Below are 11,208 nucleotides of genomic sequence, written 5' to 3'. Positions count from 1 at the left end.
CAATAATTGATGGCAATATAAGTTAAGGTCATAATAAGGAAAAAATTTCACTGGTAAATGTATAAGGCTCTGGTTAATTTCACTTCTCTGGATGGGAGATTTCTGTACTTTATTGTACTCTGTTCCTATACATAAGATGCAAATTGTCATTCCATCCTCTTGAATACTATCTGAACACAAACAAGTTCCTTGCTTCTTGCCAGATTTCAGGCTGATTGGACAAACAACATACATCACATTTGCCTTGATGTTGATGTTATTATTCTCTACATAATACTGGAATTCCAATATAATATGCAAACCTTTCCTATCATAAAGCTAATTTCATATTTCCAAGACAGTATTAAACAACATAAATAGCATTTCATACTTTAACACCTGTTTAATCCAAATGGGTATATTACAGTATTTTAAAAACTGCTTTAAAATAATAAGCTATAACATTGAAAGATGCAGCAATAAATTTTCAATCCAGTTATTCATCAATTATGATAATATAGTGTTATCAGAGGACTCATATATAAGATGCTTTGCTGGATAATAATGAGTCACTGGTACAATATTATATTTTTCGCTCTCAATACATTTATCACGTGGATAAATTGAAATAATAGTGGCTAATATTTTCATTGGTCATAACTCTTGCAGCTAGGCAGCAACTGAATATTAATACATTCTTTTACTGTAAATATGCTAAAACCCTCAAAACTTTGGAAAGCTAAAGCATTATGAAGCCCAAGCGATTAGAGAAATGAAGACGAAATACTTGCAGAACAATTTTATAAGAATTCTAAAGCGATTTCGCTTGCTTTATTAGAAAAATAAATACTATTCTCCTTTCTAAGGCTACGCTACTTTGATTTATAATATTGTTAAAATTATTATATTTTTATAGTTTTTATTTATAAAATTATAGGGAAGGATATCCCCCAAAAGATTACTGCGGTAAGTGGTATCTTAACAAGCTGGGCGTCGTAACAGCAATGTGAGCAGTATGTGTCAGCCCGAGCCGGAAGTCGTCTTTGCAATCGGAAATACGTCATCCTGAATAGGCTCCATTCGGGCTGAGAGGCAAGAGGAAGATGGCGGCCTCCATCGCACAGCAGTTGGAGGAGTTGTTAAACCCTTTGCCGACTTTTAAAGATCCGGAGGACGAAGAGGATGAAGGTACCGGGGGCTGCGATTCAGGCACGCTTATCTGTTGGCTGGAGGGCAGATTGTGCGTGAGGGCCTATTGAGGTTGGGACGTCGCTCGGGTTCCCGGCGGCGTGTCCGGGCGGCCGGCGACTGGAGCCCGTTTGTGCGAGGTTTCTGGCTCTGAGTTACATTGCGTTCCCTTCTGGTTGCAAGTTATTATAATGCAGGTTGCTTATTGTCTCAATCCTGCTTGAGTCCCGTGCACAGAATTTTGAACAGCCTCCCTTTCATCAGAAGGAAAACTCATACATGAAGAGATGTCAAAATTCAGTTCTTAATTGAAAAGTACGAAAGGAAGATTTGAATAGGTAATTCAAATAGGCTTAAGGCTTTGTACTGTTATGTCACAAGAATTCAGAAAGCTGATTAACTTTTATATCCGGTTCAGCTCCATTTAAAGGTGAGTTTTCTCGTTCCGAACTGTTCCCCAAACTTTTTTGCATAATTTAGTGCCCGCATTGCTTTGGGTACATTCATAATGTTCCTGACGCAAGTGACTGCCAGTGATTGAATCTGGAGCAACACGCTAAACCTTGGCAGCAGGGCAGGGATTTTGGACTCTCAGAGAGGCAAGAGGCAGCAGATGCTGCAGACTGGAGCAACGTACAAAATGCTGAAGGAACAAGATATTTCTGGTTCAGGTAGTCCAGATAAAGGGTCAAAGTGTCCAGACTTGAGATGTTGACTATCCATTTCCCAACGTATATCCTGCCTGACCAGCTGAATTCCTCCAGCTTTTTGTGTGTTGTTCTATAGTGTTTCTGCCAGCTCCTACCCAGCATTTATATTGCCAGGTTAGAACTATGGAATAATCCCACCTATTAAGAGAACCAGGTCCAAATGTGAGCATGTTTAACAGTTAAAAAAAAAGTAGATGCTGTTTTAAATATACAAAATACAGCAATTGTTAGAAACTTGAAATAAGAGGGAAAGTCAGAAACATTTAACAGGTCACAAACGTTTAAGGAGATGGAAGTGATTAATATTTTGGATTAACAATCATTCACCCAATTTATCCATACAGGATTGCCCACTCTCCCTGTGGCAACAAACATCTGTTGGGTCTTGATGCAGGGTAATCATGATGCAGCTGAAACATCATCATTTCTTCCCACAGATGCTGCTCAACCTGAGAGTTCCTCCAGCACATTGTTGCTCCAGATTACAGCGTTTGCAGTCTCTTGTGGCTGCCCCTCCATGTTTCATTTCAATATGCGATTCATTAGATTTTTAACAGGTTTAGCCAAATCTCATCACATTTCATGGGTGCATTATCAAAGTGGATACTAAGTAATTAACAATTTTTGGATGGGTCAACAGTTCTGATCCAGATGGCAAGGAAACTCACTTTTAAATTGAGCTTCAATGAATATAAAAGCTGGTCATCTTTCTGACTTTCTTCTGACATATTTTTGGTGCTTGCCCATTATGATCTGAACCTTGGCATTGCTTCATACTACATACCTTGTGTTTCATCTTTCCTTGTGATCTGAGGCCATTCAGTCTGTCGAGTCTATACCAGCTCTCAGAAAAATCCCATTCCATCAACCGTATTTTTCTAGAATCTTCGCTCTTGCTTGCCCATTAATCTGATTTTCTGTGGGTGGATCACCTCCCTATGTTAGATGTAATTTACAATCATCATCATTATGTGCCGTGATGTATGATATGGGTGATGATGGCCTTTGACCATGATTGTCCTTGGAAAATTTTTCTACAGAAATGGTTTGCCATTGCCTTCTTCTGGGAAGTGTCTCTACAAGGCGGGCGGCCCCAGGCACTATCAATACTCTTCAGAAATTGTCTGCCTGATGTCACCGATCACATAACCAGGACATAGTATCCACCAGCTGCTCATTCGACCATTTACCACCTACCCCCGTGGCTTCATGTGACCCTGGTTGTGGGGCTAAGCAGGTGCTACACCTTACCCAAGTATGACCTGCAGGCTAGTGGAGGGAAGGAGCGCCTTACTCCTTTGGTAGAGACATATCTCCACCCGGCCACCCAATAATTTACAATAGCCACTTAAGACACCAGCACATTTTTGGTATGTTGGAGGAATCTGAAGCACTCTGGGAGAAACCCATGAGATCACAGGGAGAGCTTATGAACTGCACACAGGCACTGCAGGTGATCAGAATTGAACCTGGTTTACTGAGGCTGTCAGACATCAGCACTGCCTGCTACACTGATCTGTCTGAATTATTTTTGCAGTGTAAACCAAAGTGTAATGATTGTTTTTCAGGAAAGCTCATTTTACTTGCTCTGGAGTCAAGTTGATCCTTAAATATATAACACTAATTTATTATTGGTGCAAAGATAAAATTCATCACGGCTTTATCTCTTCACTTGCTCCGATATGCTTAAAATTTGGTATTTCTACTTATGTTTAGAGAGGGGCTAGAAAGGCTGATTGGAGTACTTTTTATCAATATAATTGTGCACTATTCTGTAACATTCATTACTTGTCATATTGAAAAAGAGGAAGCAGTTAATTTAGCACATGAATCAGGAAAAATTACTCCCTGTCCTACTTGATTAAAACTAGTCTGGGCTCTTCACAACTTGAGACTAACTCTTGGTACTCCCAAGCTTACCTTGTTAAAAGAAAGCATCTACATAAACAGTTTGGTTCCATCATTATCTTAATGAAATGATCTTTAAAATTGTTTTTCACTGTATCATTTGACTTTGTAACAAAATAAAAAAAGTTAACAATACTCAGCAAGTTTGGCAGCATAAGTAGACAAAGAGATAGAGTTAATATTTTTGGTCTTCAAATCCTAACTGTTTGATGCCAGCTGATTTACTGAATATTTTTAGAATTTTCTTTTTTCATTTCATATTTCCAGCATTTTTAGTGTTCTGCTTTGTGGCAGTTCTTTACACGTTTTTCAAGATCTTAATGCCATTCAACCAAACTCGTACACAGATTTTAACTCGGGGCAATTTTAAAGTTCTATATAAATAATTTTTTTTTGAGACCTGAGAAGTCTTGGCGTGAAACGTCAACTGGTTATTCACTTCGATAAATGCTGCCTGAGCTGCTGAGTTCCTCCAGCATGTTGTGTGCGTTGCTTTGGATTTCCAGCATTTGCAGAATTTCACATATTTATTTATTTTTATTCTTTTGACTGGTATATTCATTCTCTTTAGTATAACTAAAACTTAATTGTATTAGCTACTAACCATACAGATTTAAAGGTTTTTTTAAAGACCAGCTTTATTTGTCACATGTACCTCAAAACATAGAGTGAAATGTGTCATTTGCATCAAATCAGTGAGGATTGTGTTGGTCAGCCCCCTACTAACAGAGCATGCCTACAACTCACTAACCCTAACTATATGGTTTTGAAATGTGGGAGGAGACCATAAGACAAAGGAGCAGAAGTAGGCCATTTGGCCCATCGAGTCTGCTCTGCCATTTTGTCATGAGCTGATCCATTTTATCCTATTTAGTCCCACTGCCCCGCCTTCTCACCATAACCTTTGATGCCCTGGCTACTCAGATACCTATCAATCTCTGCCTTAAATACACCCAATGACTTAGCCTCCACTGCTGCCCGTGGCAACAAATTCCATGGATTCACCACCCTCTGACTAAAAAAATTTCTTCGCATTTCTGTTCTGAAAGGGCGCCCTTCAATCCTGAAGTCATGCCCTCTCGTACTAGACTCCCCCATCATGGGAAACACTCTGTCCACGCCTTTTAACATTCGAAATGTTTCTATGAGGTCTCCCCTCATTCTTCTAAACTCCAAGGAATACAGTCCAAGAGCGGACAAACGTTCCTCATATGTTAACGCTCTCATTCCCGGAATCATTCTAGTGAGTCTTCTCTGTACCCTCTCCAACGTCAGCACATCCTTTCTTAAATAAGGAGACCAAAACTGCCCACAGTACTCCAAGTGAGGTCTCACCAGCGCCTTATAGAGCCTCAACATCACATCCCTGCTCCTATACTCTATTCCTCTAGAAATGAATGCCAACATTGCATTCGCCTTCTTCACTACTGACTCAACCTGGAGGTTAACTTTAAGGGAATCCTGTACGAGGACTCCCAAGTCCCGTTGCATCTCAGAACTTTGAATTCTTTCCCCATTTAAATAATAGTCTGCTGGTTTATTTTTTCTGCCAAAGTGCATAACCATATACTTTCCAACATTGTACTTTATTTGCCACTTCTCTGCCCATTCTTCCAATCTATCCAAGTCTCTCTGCAGACTCTCCGTTTCCTCAGCACTACCGGCCCCTCCACCTATCTTCGTATCGTCAGCAAACTTAGCCACAAAGCCATCTATTCCATAATCCAAATCATTGATGTACAATGTAAGAAGAAGCGGCCCCAACACTGATCCCTGTGGAACACCACTGGTAACCGGCAGCCAACCAGAATAGGATCCCTTTATTCCCACTCTCTGTTTCCTACCAATCAGCCAACACTCTATCCATGTATGTAACTTTCCTGTAATTCCATGGGCTCTTATCTTGTTAAGAAGCCTCATGTGTGGCACCTTGTCAAAGGCCTTCTGAAAATCCAAATATACAACATCCACTGCATCTCCCTTGTCTAGCCTACTGGTAATTTCCTCAAAAAATTGTAATAGGTTTGTCAGGCAGGATTTTCCTTTAAGGAATCCATGCTGAGTTCTGCCTATCTTGTCATATGCCTCCAGGTACTCTGTAACCTCATCCTTGACAATCGACTCCAACAACTTCCCAACCACCGACGTCAAACTAACAGGTCTATAATTTCCTTTTTGCTTCCTTGCCCCCTTCTTAAATAGCGGAGTGACATTTGCAATCTTCCAGTCTTCCGGAACCATGCCAGAATCTATCGACTTTTGAAAGATCATCGCTAATGCCTCTGCAATCTCCACAGCTACTTCCTTCAGAACACGAGGGTGCATTCCAGAGAAACCGGAGCATCCGGATGAAACCCGTGCAGTCACAGGGGGAATGTGCAAACACCTTGCAGCTGCGGAATTGAACCCGGATATCTGGCGCTGTAACAGCGTTATGCTAACTGCTGTGCTACTGTGCTATCCTTTAGTTACAAATTAGATTTCAGATGTTCAGCATTTAACCAAATCATGTACATAACACACCACTTTTCATTATTTTAGGGTGCCCTTTTCTCTGGGTTCAGGCTGTCATATCAAGGATTCAATACAGAAATTACTTTTGACACCTTATGACGAGGCCTTAATAGTGCTGCATTTTTGGAGGTGTCTGTATTTTGAGACAAAATATCAAGAGGCCAGATTTTGAGCCTGTATTCATTGGAGTTTGTGGGGGGGGAGTGACCTTATTCAAACATATAAAATGCTAAGGGACCTGATAAGGTATAATATTAAGATATTTTCATGAATGTTGTGACAGTTACGAACAAGGGGATGTTGCTAAAACTGAGGTGTATAAAAATTCTATCGGGAGGGAGTAGTAAAGGCTAGATAATTAGATATATTTGAAATGTTAAAGAATTGTGTTTGGGTACTGGCATAGAAGAGAAGTTGAGGCCAGCATAGATCAGCTACAAACATTAAACAGTGGGGCAGGCTAGAGGTGCTCAGTCGTTTACTACAGTTCCTGATTTACTTGTGTTCTAGTATTCTTTTGATGTTAAGCCTTAGTCCAAGTGAACATTAGACCTAATCATTTTTCAAATAGGACTACAAAAATCTTTCTGAACTCTTATCATTTCCCTCTCGACGGGATAGATCAATTGATTATCAATCTCATTGTTGTTTGTAGAACCAAGCTTTTTAAAACTAGGTGCTGCATATACATCAGAAGGAAACAATATCAGCGGAAAAGCTCTTAGACATATCTATAGTTTGTGAAAGAAAATATCCAGTCTTTCCTTTAATAGGAATAGTTGAATTATTTGTTTCATTTGCTTAGAAATACAGCTTTATCAGTCTTGATGATGAATTAGTTTGTGCTTTGGTGCAATATAGTATAGTAAGATATGCAAATGATTGTTTGCAGTTAAATCCTACCAGTTGTGCAGAATTTTACATTTATTTGACCTTAATTTCTCTCTAATTTTATCAATATGCAGATAAATACAGTTCATTTTCTTTTAATTCAGAATTTTCTATTTGAGTTAAAGTTCAATTTTCTATATTTTTCTATATGTGACAAAATGAAGGAATAAAAATAACTTTCTTCTATAACTGCCATCAAGTCCCAGGTCATCCACAGTGTTTGGAGCTGATTTATTTATGTTGCAATGTTAGGAGACAAAGCGGAAAATATACGTACAGCAAGGCCTCTTACAAGGGTGAAAATGACGTCCAATTAAACAGATTTGGTTGAAAGTTTTAGTTTGCTAAAGGTGCTGAGAGACCCTCCTGGCTTTTCTTCCAGGGGCATGATTGCATCTCCTCCGCCTAGCTGAGAGGGCATACTTTGCTTATGTCCCAGCTGAACAATGTCACTTCCCACGGTGACACTCTCTCTCAATTCACTGGAGAGTTTAAAAAAAAAATTAGATTTACCAGAGTTCTTGCATTTTACCCAGAGTCGCCTGATTCATTGGCATTCTTCAGTTGATCAAAGCATTTCTAAATTAAATCTGAGATGAGTTAAAGCTGGAAAGTCTATTTCTGCTTGGCATTGAAGCCACGTGCTTCTGGTTGCATATTTTATGATATTTATAGTACCAGTGGATCTCAGAGCTAAAAGAATTAAGCTAGCTTCAATATATAATAAAATATAGGACAGTTGGGGCTGTGCCAGGTCATAATTTCTAACTGTAATTTCCACTAATGTGATTTTCATGATGGTGGACCAAATTCTCTGGAGAGATTTGGATAAGGAGATGGGAGGCACTAAAGTGCCCTTTATGTTAACAATGATGCTGACAAAATGTGATAAATGGAATTTTTATTCTTCCATAAACAGAATATTTGATTGCAAGGTTTTGAATATTAAATTGAACCTAATCAGAACTCATTTTTCACCTGTGGTGTACGTTCATTTCCTGCACTTTAATATTAAACAGCTTTATGTGAACAGTTTTCCCCGTGTTTCTCCATCTTGTTTTGTCCCTTTGTGATGTTAGCACAGTTAGCTCTTAATGGTAAGATGGCTCTGTCTGGTTGTATTTTGCAGTCAAGTTTTGGGTAGTATTTCATTCAAAGTCTTGAGCAACAGGACATATTATTCTTCTGAGTAGTGTAAGGAACAATTTTTTTTTGTGCATTTGTAGCTTTTCCTGTCAACCTTGCATGAGTAATTGGGATCTTCATCTTTTTCTATAATTTCTTCCCATCTTAATTTTTAAAAAAATATTTTGAAATTTCATATCACTTCCTAGGAATTTTGGATTTTCAGCAAAAAGATTATTTTAGTCAAGTGCAGTTTACATCATTTGTAGAAGTCAGGTGCTAACTTAATGAGAAACATTATCAAGCAACGCTGTTGCTGAATTCAAAGTTATATTTCTATTTGTATCTTGATTTGATGCAGCTCTGTCATCACATCAGAATAGTATGTTTTACTGGTTATTTCATATTGCACATTTGAAATACCCACCAATGATTATAGGAGATGCAATAATTTATCATAGTCAAGCTATGTTGCTTTCATACATGAGGGCATTTAATAGGCTTATAATTCTCAAATATGACATAACCACTTACTGTTGAGAAATTATAGTTGAAAACATTTTTATTATTAAAATTGTATATTTTAGGAAGCCTTACAGGCACTGCTTGCTTACTTGCATAATTTAAATTTACTTGAGTACCCTTTCTGAACTTCAGTTCTGGCAGTGATTTCGTGTGATTCTGTAGTTTCTACAGCTTGTGTTTGGTACCCTTGGAAATAGATAACTCAGCAACTTTGTATACCTGAACATCAGGAAATACATTTTGCATAAACCACGTCACATTTACTATGATGTTGCTGGCTGTAGCTTGAAGCTATTATACTTGCTGCAGCCAACTAGATCATGCCCTGAGAGCAGTAATTTCTCATGTGAGAGATTAAGCCACCAATGTCAACCAGAATTTCACAGAATTCTCAAAAAAATACAGAGAAAGAAAGACAGAATTGTCTTGGTTTTGAGTTTCTGCAAGCACTGGCTATAGCCTGAGCATTGAGATATATTGTCTTCTGTTGCAAACTAAATTGATAGTGAATGTTTTACATCAGTAGAAAATTAAAAACAGTTTTAATCAACATAATTGACACATTACTATGTTTATATTGAGGGTACTGTTTCAAGAATATTTTAGTAAGGTGCTAAATTAGTTATTCCGTTTTAAACTGATTGAATTCCCGTGCAAATTGGTATTGCTGTAGGAATCCGTATTGGATGCAAACTACACCTGAAGCTTTGTGGAATGTGTTGGATTTTTCAGCTTCAGTGCATTCATGGAATTTCTCCCTCACAGTTTTTTTTCCTAGTGTACTGAAATCTGTATTTCTGCTGATTTTTCAGATCAGTTATTGGCAGGCAATTAGTTATTGTCCAGTGCTAGGGTACAATGAAACTCATTACTCAATCGAAACTCTCAGAGTAGACAGTATAATAAAACAACAATAAATATATCAATGAGTGCAAACACAACAGAATGGCGAAAGAACAAACCGATATTGTACAAAAATAATTGCTGAAGAGACATTAACTGAAGAGATGGTATTAAGGGTTTGCGAATACGACAGCACCTCAGGGAAAGGGATGTGAAAGAGATGATTAGTTCAGAAGTTGGAAGATAGCAATAGGGAAGAAACAGTTCATGAGTCCAATAGACATGAGCTTTTAAGCTCCTTTATCTTGAATTCACCCTGAATTCATATTTCATCACCTTTTGTTGCCAGCTTCCATCTCCATTCTTACTCTTACATGATCCACCTCTGGCTATTTCCTTCCTTTTTTTACTTCTCTGTCTGGGGACCTGGTAGAATCGGTGACTGCTACCAGTTATCTTCACTATAGTTCCTCCCAGATGGCTTCTTTGATAGACTCCATTCTATTCCATTAGTTACTCCATCTCCACAAGATTTCAAATTACCTTCTATACAGTCTTTCTTTTCCTTCAGTCAAAGATTCTCTTCATCTGTTGTGGAGTTGGAGAAATGGAGAGAAATTAAAAGTTTAAGGTTCAAAGTAAATTTATTATCAAAGCACTTATGCCACCATATACAATCCTAAGTTCATTTCTCGTGTGCATGCTCAATAAATCCATAATAGAATAATAACCATAATAGAATCAATGAAAGACCACACCAGCTTGGACATTCAAGCAGTTGAACCAGACAACAAACAGTGCAAATACACAAAAAAAGAAATAATAAATAAATAAGCAATACATATCGAGAACAAGAGTTGAAGAGTTTTTGAACATGAGTCCGTAGGTTGTGGGGGAAAGTGAAGTTGAGTGAAGTTATCCCCTTTGGTTGAGGGGTGATAACTGTTTTTGAGCCTGGTGGTGTGAGTCCTGAGACATCTGTACTACCTTCCTGATGGCGACAGTGAGCAGAGAGCATGTCCTGGGTGGTGGGAGTCCCTGATGATGGATGCTGCTTTCCTGCGACAGGGTTTTCTGTAGAGCAGTAATGGACCGGGCCATATCCACTACTTTTTGTAGGATTTTCTGTTCAAGGGCATTGGTGTTTCCATATTAGACTGTGATGTAGCTAGTCAGTATACTCTGCACTACACATCTACAGAAGTTTGTCAAAGTTTTCGATGTCATGCCAAATCTTTGCAAACTCCTAAGGAAGTAGAGGTGCTTCCATGCTTCCTTCATAATTGCACTTGAGTGCTGGGCCCAGGACAGGTCATCCAAAATAATAACACCAGGGAATGGCAAAGGTACAGTGTCAAGTGGATCATATGAAAGTGAGAGCAGAGTGGATGTTGGCAGTAAAGGTGTTGAACTTTGGGTTTGGGGCAAAAATGGGACCTTCAATATGTCCGTTCCATTTCCTGCACTTTTGCTCTCCTCTCCCACCCCCATTCTTGCAATTCCTTGAGCAAGGGTAGGATTCCCT

The 11,208-nt window shown here is 38.6% G+C and overlaps 1 protein-coding gene across 2 annotated transcripts in view; it reads left to right on the top strand.

The window, feature by feature from the left end:
* The first annotated feature begins 1,056 nt into the window (after positions 1-1,056).
* Positions 1,057-11,208, top strand: part of aatf (apoptosis antagonizing transcription factor) — a 106,309-nt gene continuing 96,157 nt past the window's right edge. For both annotated transcript variants that reach the window (XR_011883132.1, XM_072243195.1), the window contains exon 1: positions 1,057-1,167. Coding sequence is in view for 1 of the 2 variants with exons in the window: in XM_072243195.1 (XP_072099296.1) it covers positions 1,083-1,167 (85 nt within the window). In the remaining variant the exon portion in view is untranslated. The remainder of the gene's footprint in view (positions 1,168-11,208) is intronic.

The sequence above is a fragment of the Mobula birostris genome, chromosome 25 (genome assembly GCF_030028105.1).
Source record: "Mobula birostris isolate sMobBir1 chromosome 25, sMobBir1.hap1, whole genome shotgun sequence".
In the NCBI taxonomy this organism is placed as follows: Eukaryota; Metazoa; Chordata; class Chondrichthyes; order Myliobatiformes; family Myliobatidae; genus Mobula; species Mobula birostris.
Note: the sequence above shows the minus strand (reverse complement) of the source record. Positions and strands in the feature narration are given on the sequence as shown.